At 41.0% G+C, this 17778-nt stretch overlaps 2 protein-coding genes across 2 annotated transcripts in view; one reads left to right on the top strand and one right to left on the bottom strand.

The window, feature by feature from the left end:
* Positions 1-38: 38 nt before the first annotated feature.
* Positions 39-9524, top strand: PNO1 (partner of NOB1 homolog). Its single transcript, XM_059943159.1, has 7 exons — positions 39-329; positions 560-709; positions 3277-3360; positions 3553-3613; positions 3843-3960; positions 8387-8457; positions 9147-9524. Exons 1-7 carry the CDS (start codon positions 123-125, stop codon positions 9212-9214), a joined length of 759 nt encoding a protein of 252 aa, XP_059799142.1. The 5' UTR covers positions 39-122; the 3' UTR covers positions 9215-9524.
* Positions 9525-14084: 4560 nt separating this feature from the next.
* The window catches only part of PPP3R1 (protein phosphatase 3 regulatory subunit B, alpha), a 57114-nt gene continuing 53420 nt past the window's right edge, over positions 14085-17778 (bottom strand). Inside the window, exon 6 of the mRNA XM_059943160.1 lies at positions 14085-16221. Coding sequence (XP_059799143.1) covers positions 16174-16221 — 48 coding nt within the window. The 3' untranslated portion in view covers positions 14085-16173. The remainder of the gene's footprint in view (positions 16222-17778) is intronic.

Below are 17778 nucleotides of genomic sequence, written 5' to 3'. Positions count from 1 at the left end.
GGGAAGGGGGCGGAGCCCTAGGGCTGGTTGGCGAAGGCTGGGTCCTGCGAGGCGCGCCTGCGCCGTACAGCCCCGCACGTGTTCGAGCCTCAAGCTTCCGCTGGCGCTGGAGTTTGTTGAGGATGCAAACCGAGATGGAGGCACAGAGTCCCTTGGCCGAGGCCGGCTTCACCCAGGTCACCCGAAAAGGTGGCCGGCGGGCGAAGAAACGGCAGGCTGAGCAGCTGTCCGCGGCGGAGGAGGGCGGGGACGCGTCCCGCATGGACACCGAGGAGGCCCGGCCCGCCAAGAGGCCCTTCTTCCCGCCCCTCTCCGGGGACGGGTTTCTGGTACTGGCGGGGACCGAGGGACAGGAACGGGGCAGGGGCCAGAGGCGGGTCAGGACGGTGGCCTCTGGGTGATGTTGAAGCTTCTTCTGGCGTGAAGCTCTTAGGTGATTCTCCTGATGTTTAATTTGTCCAGTTAAAGGAGGCTTTTTGATAATCAGCTGTTGTTTCATATCTCCACCCACCCCCTATTCCTCCAGACAACTCCTGAGTTGTGTTTTCTTGTATCATAGGGTGGGAAAGAAGAAACCAGAAAAATTCCAGTCCCAGCTAACAGATACACTCCCTTAAAAGAGAACTGGATGAAGATATTTACTCCTATTGTGGAGCATTTGGGACTTCAGATACGCTTTAACTTGAAATCGAGGAATATAGAAATCAGGGTGAGGATAATATTAACCATTTTCAAATATACTGCGGTTTCTCTTTTCTACGGGGATGAAAAGGCATGAATAGACTTTCCTTAATGAGGCTTATTTTGTTGAATGATTTTCTTCCAGTTTTCTAATATATTTTAGTGTTTGAACCTCTCAAATGCCTTCAAAATCTGCATACAACACAATTATTAGTTGAATTCATAAGTTCGGACTGAAATCATACTAAAATACCAGCTGTGTCTTAGAAGACTTTTAATAACGTTCTGTTTTAATTGAGAAAAGGCTTAGTAAAGAGGTTGCCATAAACAGAAGTATTTAAATAAGCAACAAAGTACTTGCTGCAGTACAGGTGCTATATATTTTAGTGGTATTTTTTTGAAAAAAGTATTATTTTAAGAATAAGTGTAAATTATGTATAAATGTGTTTACTTATTCATTTGTTCATTCCATGATGTCAGTCTAGGAGTTAGACAAATAAAATTAGTAAACTTAGGGTTTTTAAAAAATTATTTATTTATTTATTTTTGGCTGTGTTGGGTCTTCGTTGCTGCGTGCGGGCTTTCTCTAGTTGCAACGAGTGGGGCTACTCTTCGTTGAGGTGCGCGGGCTGCTCACTGTGGTGGCTTCTCTTGTTGGGGAGCATGGGCTCTAGGCACGCGGGCTTCAGTAGTTGTGGCGCACGGGCTCAGTAGTTATGGCTCGCGGGCTTAGTTGCTCCGCGGCATGTGGGATCTTCCCGGATCAGGGCTCGAACCCCTGTCCCTTGCACTGGCAGGCAGATTCCTAACCACTGCACCACCAGGGAAGCCAGGGGTTTTTTTTTCAGACTGCCAATTTTGTATCAAAATCAGTGACCAAAAGTAATTATGTCTTCCTTTTTAAGGATTCATTATCAGGACTGGTATAGACTCATCTCTCTTGAAAGACTAGAATAATGGAATAAAGCAAAGAGGCACTGGTCTAAATAGTTGGCAAAGTTTAAAATACAGAACTTGACAGTAGAATTCCTCTTTGTTCCCATTGGCACTTTCATTCAGGTTTTTATGGCTTTCTGCCAAAACCTCTTGTTTGCTTATAAGTTTCCTTTACCTCATTGCTTTAAACCTCCTTTCACCACTCTGTCCTCTATGCCAGAGCCAGATTAATTTTCTCAGACCACACGGGTTTTATTGATATCTTGGTATCTTCAGTATTTCTGAAAGATAAAAGTTTTTGACTGAATTTGCCTTTCAAGTAGGAGTCTCATTCCCAAGTTCTCTCACCATCTCTTTGAACATTTTTCTGTCCGTCATTACGGATGGATTTGCTCTCTGAAGGCCCTCTCCTCCCTACTCCCTTTTTCTTCCTCAGTTTCATCATCTTTCAGGGTCTAGCTCAAGTTCTTTCTCCTTTACCATCAGTCCATTTTTCAATCTTGTCTTCAGGGCCTAAACGTTTATTGTGCTTAACTGTCTTATGAATTGCAGCACCATCAATTTGGATTCCACTGACATTTGTTGATACTGCTTTGTGCCAGACACATAGCGGTGTTTGGCAGGCACTACATCATTTTGGTCTTCAGGACAGCCCTGTGAGGTAGATGACATACCCCATCTAACAGATGTGAGGAAACTTGCCAAGGAGTTTCTTGGCCAAAGTCATTAATGCTAGTAGGGACTCTTCCATTCCAACCTCCTTATTTTACAGATGAGAAAACTTAAGACCTAGAGCATTCATGGGACTTGCCTAAAGTCACATATAGAATTGCGACTGGGGTTTAGTTTTAAATGTGCCATTACGCAGCCCTGTATGTTTCAAATTTGTCAAATACGTGGTCTCCTCAACTCGATTGTGAGTCTGTGTGGGGGAGGAGAAATGATGGTTTTGGAATCAGATCTGTGTTCAAATCTTATTTTTTCACTTTTTGGTACTTTAGTTTCCTCAAATATAAAGCTGTTTATCTTACTTAAATTTAGGTTGACATGACGATTAGAGCTATAGCGTGTCAAGCACCTTTGTAGTACACATCATTTACAGAGATGGGCATTTTATGAATAGCACCTATATCTGTGATTATCGAATAAACTGTTTGAGGGCAGGATCCCTGCTTAAACCATTCTTGGTAATTAGTACTAGAGTTGTTGCTTTGGGAAAGAAACATCAGCACAGGAATGATGGCTGAAGTCAGGAGATTAGATCAGGACTCACAGGGAGACTGCATTGAAGGAGAAAAGAGGACCAGCTTGGGTGGAGATGGGCCGAGGATGGAGGTCCTTCAGAATGGGAGCCATTGGGGGAATCTTGCTGGTAACTCCAGAGTCAGATCAGCCTTGGAGTACAGTCAGTCATTTGACAGTCTTTAGGGGGCACTGCCCAGTTCTGGAGTTAGCAAAGTTTTGTTTTGAAAATTAAACACAATACTTACGTCACCAAAAACTGGGTCATAGAGAATATATTGGGGAAGGGTGGTGGTGAAGGAAATTATAATAATTGGAAAGGTCAACCCTAGTAGTTTGTTAGAATATTATCTTTTTCATTCCAAGCTATAATTTGTGCTCCCTACCACACCTTTTTTTTTTTTTTTTTTTTAACAGACTTGTAAAGAAACCAAAGATGTTAGCGCTCTGACAAAAGCAGCTGATTTTGTGAAAGCCTTTCTTCTTGGGTTTCAGGTAGAGGTGAGTGATTTCATGATATCTGAAATGGGGGCTCGGAAAATACGCCATATGACAGTTTTGATGGATTTGGGCATTTTTTTGTTTGTTTTTTAATTTGAGTGTTGTAGTTCTACAATTTATGAGAGTTAGCTTAACACTCATTCGCAGGTGCGTGAATGGAAGAGCTTCACAGTATGTATTTCTGTATTGTAGGATGCACTTGCCCTCATTAGGTTGGATGACCTCTTCCTAGAGTCTTTTGAAATTACAGATGGTGAGTGTATGGTGGTTTTTTCACATGATCTACTGGGTGGTACTTTTGTATTGCTTTGTCTTGTACCTGAGTCTCAGCTTTCCAGTCACATCAGTTGAGTCGCATTATTAGCAGCTTTTTCAAAAATGCGTGTCTTTCAGTAGGGAAATTTGGCTAATGATTAAACTTCCCATGGAAGTGGGTGATGCTGGGATGGCTTCCCTCCTGAGGTCTTGCTTTTCTCATTTAGTTAAGCCCTTAAAGGGAGACCACCTGTCGAGGGCAATAGGAAGAATCGCTGGCAAAGGAGGAAAAACCAAATTCACCATCGAGAACGTGACACGGACGCGGATAGTTTTAGCTGATGTGTAAGTATGTGATCTTGAGAAAATTATTGTCATAATTTATAGTTGATCGTTTGCTGGTTTCAAGAAGTGATAAAGATTGTATTTAACGTATAACGTAGCCACTAAATCTTTGTCAGGATATGGTTCTGGATGAATAGTTCCCTACTTTGAAAACAGATTTAGTTGAGAAAATCTTAGATATTATAGCTTTTTTCTCAATTAGTAATGAAGGAAATGTTTAGAATCACTGTTAAAAGAAATTATATGACAGGTGAAGATTGAAATAGTATCTCAGGAGAATCTATTAAATCAGTAGAGGAGAGCAAGGAGTGTGTTGAATGCCATCATGAGGCTTTCCTTTAAAAAAGAAAAACATAAATGTATATACACACACATGCACGTATATGTAAAGGCCTTTCATAAAAGGAAGGTGAGCATTGCACATTGTGGGAAAAACTAGAGAGCAGTTATATGTGAACATCAATAAGATGATACAGGCTTAAAATAAGGGTGCAGGAAGTCAAGCTGGGATTACCCTTCCCTGCTGGAGGTTGAAGCCGCTGTGTTGCCAGCTTGGGGTTACTGGCAGATGGCGCAGAGATTATTTAATGCCGTGAAGTTGGGAAACGAAGCAGTTGACTGAGAGGAGCAGGGACCTGCCTACTGCTAAATCCAGAAATAATTTTATTTAAAATCATCTCATCTTTGCTCTGAACCAAGGGGCTCACCATTATATTTGAATCTGAATTTTAGACTCTTTTTCATACTGTAAATAGAAAACTATTAACACTACGTTGGTGGCCCTGTTTACCTGAAGACAGGTGTGTTATAATTTTGACCTTTTATGACTTGAGCCTGGAGTTGGGACCACAGAGCCATGGGAAAAGCTCTTTTGAACTAGAAATTTCAAAAATTGAAATGTTTACCACACTTTAAAATATCATAAACAGCCCTAAAAGTTTTTGTTAGTTTAGAAATTTTAAAATGTAACTGATTTGCTAGTCCAATTATGGTTAACACATCATATTAAGTTTATAATTTATAAATGTATCAGTGTATTTCTAAGGGTTAACTTAAAATTTACTCATTGAACTAATTTTTTAAACAGCTGTATTACAGTATGGTTTACATACAATTAAAGTCACCTGTTTTAGGTATATAATTCCATGGGTTTTTGGCAAATACTCTGCAGTCCTGTGATCCCACCGCGCTCATTTCCATGACCCCAAAAGTTCCTTGTGCATCTTTTCAGCCCCTCCCAATTCCCAGGCAATCACTCATCTCCTTTCTGTCACTATGGTTTTGCCTTTTCTCGAAATTCATATATAGGTGGAAATACACAATATGTAGTCTTTGTTACATGGCTTCTTTTAATTAGCGTGTTGTTTCAAGTTTCTCCATTTTGTTGGGGGTTAGTAGTAGGTTTTTTTCAGTGCCAAGTACTGGCAAAGAAATGTACTGTCTTGCAGTTTTTGCTGTAAATAGGCTAATTGGAATCCACATGTTCAACAATTTATATTAGTTGTGATACAGCCATAAGATGGACTGTTATGCACCCATAAATGTTATTTTTGATGAGTTGCTGAAAACCTGGCAAAGATCACAGTAGAATGTGAACAAAATATAAAACTGAAAACCATTTGTTCCAGATACATTCAGGATATCGAATGGGAAAGAATGTTGCCTGTGTGTCCTGAGACCTGTATGCCATTCCAACTACTGCCCCATTGCTTTGGTTGTTTTAGCAGCAAAACTACTCACGCTGTATGTATCCTTGCTTCTGTACCTCCTCATCTTTCATGCTGTACTTCACAGAATTTTGTTTTTATCGAAGTTACACATATGCATACTTTAAAAAAATTCCTCCTGTCTGCTTCCATTTCCCCCTCCTCTGAGGGAGGAAATTTCAGGTCTTCAAGTTCAGCTAGCTAATTTGTAAAAGTTATTTTTCCTCTGTATTTCCAAATATCTTTGTACAGCAGCTTAATTTTTTCCCCTCAGATTCACTGTTGCTTTTCTCCTGTGAAAGATGAAGATTTCTCTTTTGGACTTCCCCACCTCCGCCCGCATGCTCACCCTTCCCAGCGGTCCCGTTTGCTTGCCCCTCCCTCTACACTGTGGGTTTGGTTCGACTCAAGCTCAGTGTTACCTGAGCATGAAATCGGTGCTCAGGGTATTAACAGCTGAGCCAGGTGGTGTACTGTGGTTACTTTATCTGTCCTCTGCAACTTTGTTGTCACGTGAAGAAATAATTCTTATGTTTCTGTGTGCTTTCTCAACATTTCAGCGTACTAACTGAATAGAAAGCCATACATTGTCTGTATCTCCGCTTGGTGGACTCAGATGCGTCAGACAGTTTAGAAATCTCTCCTGGAGCCTTCTGTTCCAGAAGCACTGCTACCCTCTGCCTGGCACACAGCTGCCATCCCGGCTCCTTCTTTCACCATTGCCCCTCTGGTGTTTGAATCCCTCGGTTCTTGGATTCTGTGTCCTGCGTCCTCCTTGTTTTGGTGGCGTAGGTAGTCCTGGAGCTCGCTTAGCACAGGAAGGACATTTTGTGAGACCTGGTTGGGAAGATGTCTTCTATTCTGGCCGAGCATACAAGTCTGTTGTAAATCATTCTCATTCAGAATTCCTTCCTGCAACTTCATCTTCTAATCCTTCTATTCAGTTTTCTTAACATCCTGTTGTTCATTCACGAGTGCCTGAAAATTGCTTTTCTCATCTCACTGGTTTTGGGGTTTCTTTGGTTTGTTTTTCTTCTTTTCTCCCTGCAGTTTCTGTTTCTGTACTGCTTTATTCCGCTTGCTGGTTGTGCCTTCTACTCTTTTGCACTGGATGCTTTCCTCGGATTCTGGTTCCTCAGTGTGGGCGTCACATGTTAAGAGTGGGGCCATAAGGAGCAGACTAGAAACCTGGGCTCGGGATGCTTGCGGGTGGGCTGGGGATGGGGGGCTGGTGGCCTGTCGGCTTCACTTAGGATGACTGCCAGGCTGTGTCTTTGGGGAAACCCTGATGTCGGTCTCTTTAGTCGTTCCCATTGAGCAGGCCAGGTTCCCCAGAGAGGTAGTCTCCAGTCTCTCTGCTGACAGACTTTTGGAGCCCAGTTACGGAAGACAGTTGGAAGTCTCACCGCTCGTTGTGCGGACGTTTGCTTGACAGTGCCCCCGTTTTCGTCATGGTGCTCCTGCTTCCACTGTGCCTGGTGCCCCTGGCCCAGACCCCAGGTCTTTCCCCTTCTGCAGTGAGCAGCCCCACCCCTTAATTTTACCAGAGTTACAGAGGGGTAGTAGGGTGGTTGGCTGGCTGCCCGGAGTGGGGAAGGAAACCTGGGGATCATCCGGAACAGACTTCAACTAATTCTCTTGTTTTTAGCCTCATTTTCACCCCAATTTCAGAAATGCCTGAGCCTGTGGAAGGGAGACGGTTCTGTTTGACGTCCCCCCCTGAAGATTTTGGTGTCAGTTTACTAAGTTTACTGATATTTTGGAAGATGGGCTCAGAAAAGCAAAATGCTATATTGTCAGTCTAATTTGAACCATTCGGCAAGGAATGCCCATTAAAAAGGTCTGGATGATCTTCAGAGAGTAGTGAAGAAACTTAAAGAATCTTAAATCTTTTTTTTTTTTTAATGTATTTTTATTTATTTATATTTGGCTGTGTTGGGTCTTCATTACTGCATGCAGGCTTTCTCTAGTTGCAGCGAGTGGGCTTCTCATTGCGGTGGCTTCTCTTGTTGCGGAGCACGGGCTCTAGGCACGCAGGCTTCAGTAGTTGTGGCACGCGGGCTCTAGAGCGCAGACTCAGTAGTTGTGGCTCATGGACTTAGTTGCTCTGCGGCATGTGGGATCGTCCCGGGCCAGGGATCGAACCCATGTCCCCTGAATTGGCACGCGGATTCTTAACCACTGCACCACCAGGGAAGTCCCTAAATAATCTTTAGAAAGCTTTGCAGTTAAAATACAAATATGTTTTAACTAAGTACAGTATTACCTGCATCTGGGTACTTTAATATTCCCAGCTCTGCCAGTGTGTCATCTCGGACAGGTGTTTTGATTTCTCACGAACTTGTTTCCTCATATGTAAAGTGGGAATAACTTCTGCCTGATAAAGCTCATGCGAGGATGAAATGAGAACATGTATGTAAAGCCCTAGCGTATTGGAGAGCACTCAGTGGATAGGAGCCATTGTTCACCAAGCGTCTTAAAGAACTGAGTTTTGTTTTTTAATTTTTCATGTCTTTCCCTCATAATTTTCTACTGGGATCTAATGCACTTGTCATTCCCCTTCAGAGTGGTTTTCAGTATACTTACAGAGTTGTGCAACCATCACCACCACCTTTCTTTAGGCATCTGTATCTATCATGAGTTTCCAGAGTTTCTGGATCATGGGACTTAGTGAAGGAAATGCTTTTTGTTGCTGACCTGTCTCACTTTATCTCTTGCAGGAAAGTTCACATCCTCGGTTCTTTCCAAAACATCAAGATGGCAAGAACTGCCCTCTGCAACCTCATCCTGGGTAACAGCAGTTTCTTCCTATGGTGTTTTCTCTGAAAGAAAAGAACAGGGAATTGAGGAACTCAGATCACATTTGCAGATCACTTTAGGGTCAGGGTGATGATAAAGGTAGCAAGCAGAAACTTGCTTGGGGGTTGGCAAATGTGGGCCCAGAGAGAAAGCAGGAATATCTTTGCTTGGATTCCACCTGCAAGCCCGAGAGAAAGGGTTTATTGGATGACACTGCTTACATCATCGCTGCGTCCCCTGATGAGGTGCAGTACGGAGCCCTTCCAGGACAGCAGCAGCGTTGTTGTAGGTTCAGCCAAAAGGGAGCCGCTGGGTAGCGTCAGTCATCTTAATCGACCTACTTAGTCCCATTTCCAAACCACGACGTACAGGCACTTGCGCTCAGAGCCGTGGGTTGTAGCGCTCGCTCGGGAAATGTGTGGGATTCACCGCGGTGCCCAGGTCAGTTGTGCCCAGGTCTGACTGGCTGCTTTTCGAAACGTTTTGACAACTCGGTGTCTTTGGCTGTTAGGATTTAAAATGTTCTTTGGAGAATATTTATGTGGTTTCCTTTATGGTTCTTTTGTTAATTTAAGGTAGATCCAGTGGAACATGTCCCTGTCCTTTGTAGAGTTGCAGACCATTTTCCATGTAGCGTCTATATGTATACGTGTGGATAAGCTTTTTTATTTTCTCCTGCAGGAAATCCTCCATCAAAGGTTTATGGCAATATTCGTGCTGTGGCTAGCAGAGCGGCAGACCGATTCTGATTTCAAATCAGAGACTTCTTATCTTGTCTTTGAACTCTAGAGAAAAAGCCTTTCCCCTCTACAAGTGGTCACCAGACACCATGTGAAGACCTTTTCAGTCATGGATACCATTATTTATACTAGCACATTAAGTATAATTTATTTTTTCCATTTTAAATCACATGTAGATTTGCATAGTTTATAATCCTCTCATTTGGAGGGAAACTTATTTAAAAAAACATTTCTATATTAGCTTCTAATTTTTTGTTTATAAATTTATAAAAAGTTATTTCTTCTCTATGAGTTGTAATAAAATAATTATCTCAGAAAACCTCTCTGACTTGTGACCCTTAATACTGGATGGTGTGTGAATATTTTAGATCCAGGTTATAAGCAGCAGTTTGGATATACTCTGTGAACCAAGGAAGGCTAATATTTGTACCTATTTTTGCAGTTTGTAAAATTAAAGACTACATCACAAGGTTGATGTGAGGAAAGAGTTTTATTTTTTAAATAAGTGTTTAATGAAAGCAGTCAGACCTTACCAGTGTTTGTGTATACTTCTTCTAAGTAGTAAAGGTGAAATATGATAAAAGAATATTTCTACCCCTAAGAAAACTACTATATTCTGCAAATGTAATAGATTGTTTTAACAGGTGTCTGCCTAAATGTTCTGATTTATATTATGCATTTTTTAAATGAAAGGAACCCACTTCATTAAACTGTGTGATGTTATTCTCTTGTACATCTCTACAACCCTTGACCAGAACTTTAAACTTTAATGATAGTATTAGAAAGTACATGTAAGAACTAGAAAAAGTGTTGTTTTTAAGTATTGCTATTAAGCTTTCTATTAGTTACATGTGCCACTGTCCCAAACTAGTTTGTACATTGCATTGGGATTAGATATACTTAATATTACAGTGGGAATCCAGTGGGAAATTGCTGGAAATGTCCCAGCAGTAATTTTTTTATCCTTTGGCAACACAACAGCATGGAGAGTGTATGTGTATGTTGATATCATTTTACTCATATCCTTTTGAAAAGGAATTTGTTGGGACTGTCTTATTCTGGAGCCTGCAAAGGCTTCAGGAGGTACTCGCCTACCCCCCACGCTTTGTCCAGGAAGTTATATGCAAAATTATGAGTACTTAGGGTGTACTTTTCTAAGGAATGGGTCCACAATTTTAATCAGGTTTCCAAAGCGCTGTGCTGAGATGAACCATCACTACGTAACCATAAACGTTTTGTGTTGATTCTTAAAGAGCATAATTTTGATTGGAAAAACACGGGTTTTCTATGTTAAAGTGAAGTAATCTTTTGGTATTGTTTGCATTTACTTCCTTTTGAAGATTTTTTACATAGTTAGAACTATCAGTAATATAAGAGCAAATATATTTCTTTGGCAGTTGCTAAAATTTGGGATACTGAACTTTTACCGTCTTGAGTTTTGGGCCTCTCCCTGGGCAAACATCCCCACCCCCCACGGAATCAGCACTGGCTTGGGGCTTGAAAGGGAAACAAAATGTTAGAGGAAACCCAGCTAATTCCTGGAATGGAATAATGAAGAAAAAATAGAGGTAATAAATCTGACTGCATCACAGTGGTAGTTGCAGTGGGAGTTGATCTTGACCTGGATCAAATCACTTCTTCAAATTCTCCTCTAAGGCCTGGACATGAAATCTAATACCGAAAACCTTAGCAATGCGTATCCATGTTTCTATGGCATCTGTCATGCTATCCTGTGATTATTTTAGTGTCTGCCTCCCACCCTAAAGCCTCTGATCTTTAGATTCTCAGTATTTAGTACAATTTCGGATAATAAACAACAGTTTATTAACATATTAATTGCTACTTGGCTGGGGAACGGGCATGAAAGAGGAGTATTTTCTTAGATATTCAGTGGCCGGTAAGGGAAGAGACCTTGGTGTTTCCTCCTAGTCATGCCAGAAGATTTGGACTCCAATTCTCATCCTATCTACAGAAGAAAGCTCATGTTCATTGAGCATCTGGGAAAGAGACCTGATTTTCCTGATTCCAGAGCCATGGGACAGCATGCTTAATGTTAGATTATTGAGTACACGGTGACAGTGTACGTTACATAACCATCCTACAACTTGCAAAATGCTTGTATTATACAAACGTTAATTACTCATTTGGTGAAAGAAATCAGTAATCTTCAAAGACACCAGTAATCTGAAGGAGGTTTGGGAGAGCAAGGACTCTCTAATTTGATCTGGTTAGCTGATAAATTTATAATGCCCAAGGTTAGTAAAAGGTTGAAGTGGCAGTGGACTTTAGCTTAAAATGTGAGCTAATTTAATGAGCGATTTTTGAGCATGTGGGAATTTTTGAAGACTAAGAATTGTTTCAAGGACTTCCCTGGTGGCGCAGTGGTTAAGAATCCGCCTGCCAGCACAGGGGACACCGGTTCGAGCCCTGGTCCGGAAAGAGCCCACATGCCGTGCAGCAACTCAGCCAGTGCGCCACAACTACTGAGCCTGCGCTCTGGAACATGCGAGCCACAACTACTGAGCCTGCGCTCTGGAACATGCGAGCCACAACTACTGAGCCTGCGCTCTGGAACATGCGAGCCACAACTACTGAGCCTGCGCTCTGGAACATGCGAGCCACAACTACTGAGCCTGCGCTCTGGAACATGCGAGCCACAACTACTGAGCCTGCGCTCTGGAACATGCGAGCCACAACTACTGAAGCCCGCAGGTCTAGAGCCCGTGCTCCGCAGTAAGAGAAGCCTGCGCACCGCAACGAAGAGTAGCCCCCGCTCGCCGCAACTAGAGAAAAACCCGCGTGCAGCAGCGAAGACCCAATGCAGCCAAAAAAAAAAAAAAAAAAAAAATCCATTCTATAAAACAAAAAAAAATTGTTTCAAGACATATATGAGCTTGAACAGCATTTCTTTCTAAGTCCTGGAAAGTATCCAGAAAGATTTCTACCATCTTGTCTACTCTTTCCTTTTAAACTGTGGTGAAATATACATGATTCACCATTCTAGCTATTTCGAACTGTACAGCTCAGTGACACTAAGTACGTTCTCATGCAACCATCATCCACCATTTCCAGAACTTTGATCTTCCCCATCTGACAGTGTACCCATTCAACACTAACTCACTCCCTACTTCCCCCTCCTCCTGGCCCTTGGGAACCACCATTCTACTTTCTGTCTCTATGAGTTTGACAACTCCAGGAACTTATATAAAAAATACAGTATTTGTTCTATTGTGACTGGCTCTTTTTTCTTAGCATGTCTTCAAAGTTCATCCGTGTTACAGCATGTGTCAAAATTTCCTTCCTTTCATGGCTGAATAACATCCCATTGTATGTGTATACCACATTTTGATTATCCATCATCTGTCATGGGTGTTTTGGTTGCTTTCAAGTTTCGGCTACTGTGAATAATGCCGCTGTGAACATGCGTGTGCAAACACCTCTTCTAGTCCCTACTGCCACTTCTCTTGGGCAAGTGTCCTGAAGTGGAATTGCTGGGTCATATGGTAAATCTGTGTTTAATTTGAGGAACCATTATACCATTTTCCACAATGACTACACCATTTGATATCCACACCAGCAATGCACAAGCCTTCAGCTGCTTCATATCCTTACCAACACTTTTATTTTGCTAATGGCAATGTGAATGGGTACGAAGTGGTATCTTGTTTTAATTTGCATCTCCATAATGACTAGTGATATTGAGCATCTTTTCATGTGGTGTTAGCCATTTGTGTATCTTTCTGGAGAAATATCTATTCACGTCCTTTTGCCCACTTTTTAATCAGGTGGTTTTTGAGTCGCAGCCTTTACATATTCTAGATAGCAATCTCTTAGCAGATATGTGATTTACAAATATTTTCTCCCATTCCGTGCATTGCTGTTTCACTTTGTCATCTTTTCTACTCTTAAGACCATTAGAACTAGGTGAAGAAAGGGAGACCTAGGGTTTAAAATGTTAACTATTGGTTTAGGCCTAACTAACTTATACTCCTAGTTCAAAGAGCCAAGGAATCCAGTGCATAGTATCTCATAACTAGTGCATGCCTGACGATATGGGTGTCTTGGGTATATATAGAACACCAAGAGCCCATCATTCATCTGGGCCAGGTACATCATTTCCTGTCACAAGAACCTCAAGTGCTTATTACAGCGCAGGCATGGCGTAGGAACCCTACAGAGCTGTTGAATGAATAAGTCTCAAAATTATACTAATGCTTACCTTTTATGAAGAGTGAGAAAGTAGTGGATAGAATTTAACATCACAACCTGTAGAAACAAGGTGTCTATTACCTAATTCATTGATTTCGTATTTATTAAACACTAAGAACTAGGCAGAATCTAGACAACCAGGTCTATCAGTGAACAAGGGACAGAAATCCCTGCCCTTGGGGAGCTTTCATTCGTGTCATTTCCATAACCGGGGAAGACAAATACAAAATGCTTAAGTGAATCATGTCAGAAGAGGTTAAATGCTATGGAAGAAAAGAGTGGGGTAAAGGAGAATCAGGTGTATTAGTGTGTTTAAATGGTGGCCAGGAGAGCTCCTGTTGAACCAGGACACGGCTGAAACCCTTGGAAGCATTCCCTGTGGGTAGCCTGGGGGGGGGAAGAGACGGTGCACAGGCCCACAGAGGAAGCACGCCAAAGTCTTCGGGAAGCACGGAGGCAAAGGAGGCTGGAAGCAGAGGAAGGGTGACACACCGGGTTCTGCAGGTCATTATGATGACTTGTGTTTTCACCCAGTGACAGAGCGGACTTACTTATGGCTCATAGTCAAAGATCAAATGTCAACTTACTAGAGTTTTTAAAAAATCTGAAAGAATGAAAAAAGACTATCCAATGGCTGGGAAAGCCTGAAGACCACTGTGAATACACTCAATCAAGTTTCAAATATTTTATTTTCTTATTCATACAGTATGAAGTTTTCTAAAGATCCCACAACATGATGTCTCATGCAGAAGAAAAACTAAACATTCAACATAAACCATCCCTCCCCCCCGACCCACGCACGCTAAAAAAAAAAAAAAAAAAAGAAAGAAAGAAAAAACCCTCAGTCCCCAGTAAGGAAATAATGTTTGCACTATTTTTCTGTAATGCCAGCCAAGATATGCACAAGCAAGAGAAATAGAAAGCATTTGCTAAAATATTTGTAACAAATACTTATGTACAAAAAATTCACAAAAGACTAGTTCCCCCCTTGAAGCAGAGCACATGGCAGTTGACACTGGAACAGATCAAACCACTGGCTGGGATTATAAGCCACGTACTGATCCAGAGGAAGAAAGTTACATGTAGTGGAGATTTTCAGTTTGAACATTAACATTTCCAAAGTTTGGCAACATTATGTTTTAAAATTATGCAAATTATGTAAACAAGAGGTACATATTTTAAATCGATCTACATGCAAAACTCCATGTCATGCAAGGACACCAAGCACCGGGATTTCTCTCACACACAGAGCCCATGGCGTGCAGCACTCAGTTGAAGGAACAGCGATGGCAGGCGGGTGTGCCCAAATTAAGATTCTTTCCTCTTGATTCAACCTGCCTTTTCCCACTCATGATTATAAAACCAGTTTTCTAGAAAAACTATATAGGGAAAGACTACAGTCCTACAAAGCTAACCAGAATGTCTTCTTCCAGCCAATAGTACCTTTGCAGAAAAGGGAAGGGATAATATCAAGTGGTGGAACATGGTACACTACTTTTATATCACACAAATTTATTAAGTTACCTGTTACATATGTGGGCAAATCAAGAACACCATCATACACTCTCTATGCCTTGTGGTAAAGAAATTTAAGAGGTATAAATTTGGATATAATTTTGCTCTTCTGTGGCATATAGATTAGTAAGGTTTCTCCCATGTAAGTCATAAATAAGTATATGTGGGTGTATAGATACACACATGCACATTAAATATCACCAGTTTTAGATCAGCTGCAAGTCTTTTGAAACAGAGAAAGGAAATTTATGGTTTAAACATAAGTTTAATGACAATTTACCACCCATGTAATGAAACAAATAAACGGATATCCTAAGCAATTAACATGATTATTTCAGGAACTCTTCAATAAGTCATGTCCGAGATAAATCAGGATTGCCTCAGATCGCTTCTGTCCTTTACGAATAAAATCACAACAAACTGACACTCACTCAGGGACATCTAATGAATGTAACGGCTCCTAGTTATGAAGTAACAGAGTGAGGCGGCCGTAAGCTCTGTGCTGTTACTATGTGAACACAAGAGCAGCAGCCCTGAACTATACTTTCTGCTCAAGCACAGGTGTCGTCAAAGCTGCACAGCAACGAGACACAGTCCCTGGAAACATATCATAGGTATAAATAAAGTTACAAACTCCTCTGTTACAAAAATGTAATCAAGGTAAAGAATAAGATGTTAACAAATGCTTTGTCAATCTCTCAAAAGAGAAAGAGCAGGAAAAGGAAAATAGCTGGCCTAACACCCGGCTCAAATCATACAATCTTCAATCTATATATAAAACTGTGTGAAATAAAAGTGAGGATGTCGAATGTTCTGCTTGGCACTTTTGTACTCTATCATTTTGTTTCTGAATCAAGTATATTAAATTAAAGCCAACCTACTACACATATAGAAAGCTACATATATCTATATATAAATATTTACATATGTATATATAGATACTTTCTTGTTATAAAAGATGAAGAAAAATAAATTAAAAAGCCAACCCCTTCCCTTTCTTCACCACATTGATATGCTCTTTTCATGCTGCTGTCCTTCAGCTTTAAAGTGCTACACTGAGTTATTGAGAGAATAAGAGTTCAATAACACTTAGTTGGCTTCATGAGGCTCATGTTGGAAAATGTGGCTTCACAGAGAAAAATACTTCCATTTAAATACACAGAGAGCATTGCTGGACGTCTTGAGCAGATCTTCAGAGATGGAGAAGAAAGCAAAAGTGTTGGGTGGTACTCTTTACAGAAGAGTCACACGTCTACCACCATCTTTTTGTGAATATCGAGGCCACCTACAACCTGCAACAGACAGAACAAATCAAACTTGACCAGGTTCAAGGGACTCCTTTGTACTAATCTAGCCACCTTACCAAAACTACAGCTTAAAAAGCATACTACTTCAGCCATTTCCAGAAGCTGTTGTTTTTAAAAACCTGCATTGCCTTTTGTTAGAACTTTCATGGCTTCTTTCTCCTAGGATAACATTTTCTTGTGTTCTAGCACTAGGGCTGGCAAATTTTTCTGTAAAGGGCTAGGCGGTAAATATTTCAAGCTCTGTAGGCCATGTATAGTTTCTCTTGAATTTTCTTCTCCCATTTTTTTTTTTAAAACACCACTTTAAAATGAAAAAACTTTTTTTAGCTCAAAAACATACAAAACAGGCCACATGCAGGATTTGGCCCACTCTTTTGTCTGTCGTTTTGACATGGCCTTTAGTAATTTAATATTAAATGATAACCAGATGTTACCATAAAACCTGTCAGAAACCAAATGCAGGTTTCACTGTCAGTCTGTTCTAGAATATATCAAAAAGTAACAAATGAATAAAATTTTCTGCACATGACTTTCCCATGGAGTCAAATACTTGTAAAGTTGTTGCAGGCACCTCAGTGAATATTGACATGGCCACGTGAAGTGCAATTACCTGTCTTATTATTTGGGGGATAAGTTCTATTAAGTATAACCTACATAAAGAAAGTAAACCATAAATGTTCACAGCTTGATGCATTTTCAGAGTGAACACCCAAGGAAACAGCAGCCAGGGAGGGCATCACCGGGGCTCGTCCGTGGCCCGCTTCCCGCACTGGCCACCCCCCTCCTCCCAAGCCACCGCCCGCCAGAGGTGGGCACTACCATGATTTAACACCATAGGTTACTCTGGTCTGCTTTTATACATTTTATAAATGAAATCTTTTGTGTCCGGCTTGTTTCACTCAACGTTACGTTTGTGAGATTCATCCACGTTGTTGTGCATAGCTGCATCTGTATTATTTTTAAACCTTAAAAATTTTTTTTTGAAAAAGAAAGCGTAAACAGCCAGCTAGTTCTACAACTTCTGTTATGAAAACAGCAGTTTGCTATCCTGCCCTCAAGTTTCTTTTTACTTAGAGGCAATCATTTAGAATTTTCAGCTGATTCCCAGTATTCACCTACAGGTCTCCAAATAACACCCCTACATTGCTTTTTCTTGGATTCAAAGTTTTAGGCATCACCCGCTGACTTCCCACCACAGAAGATGAAGATTAGACTTTCACACACACCTCTCCCTTCTGTCTCCTACCCCATATACTTCCCACCTCTCCCACGCTTCAAACAGTTGTATCTTTTTTTTTTTGATTAGACAGAAATTCAGCATTTTATTTATGACTATATAGAATACTACTCACAGCAGAAGAGAACTGTGTACTATAGTTACTTTTTCTTTCCTGCACATTTGTTTTGCTACAGTTAATAACTGACCTTTTTCTTTGCCAGGTGTTCTATGTATTTATCATTAATTCAACCCTAAACTTTGCTCTAAACGCACTTAAATATATTATGTAATTCTATCAATTTTACTGTCTTGAAATCACTCCC

The sequence above is a fragment of the Balaenoptera ricei genome, chromosome 13 (genome assembly GCF_028023285.1).
Source record: "Balaenoptera ricei isolate mBalRic1 chromosome 13, mBalRic1.hap2, whole genome shotgun sequence".
NCBI lineage: Eukaryota > Metazoa > Chordata > Mammalia > Artiodactyla > Balaenopteridae > Balaenoptera > Balaenoptera ricei.
This window is presented reverse-complemented; position numbering and strand designations above follow the sequence as displayed.

Coding starts and splice junctions, on each gene's coding strand:
- PNO1 (XM_059943159.1), top strand. CDS start 123: ATGCAAACCGAGATGGAGGCACAGAGTCCCTTGGCCGAGGCCGGCTTC. Junction 3,361..3,552: donor TTCTTGGGTTTCAGGTAGAG/GTGAGTGATTTC, acceptor TCTGTATTGTAG/GATGCACTTGCCCTCATTAG. Junction 3,614..3,842: donor GTCTTTTGAAATTACAGATG/GTGAGTGTATGG, acceptor TTTCTCATTTAG/TTAAGCCCTTAAAGGGAGAC.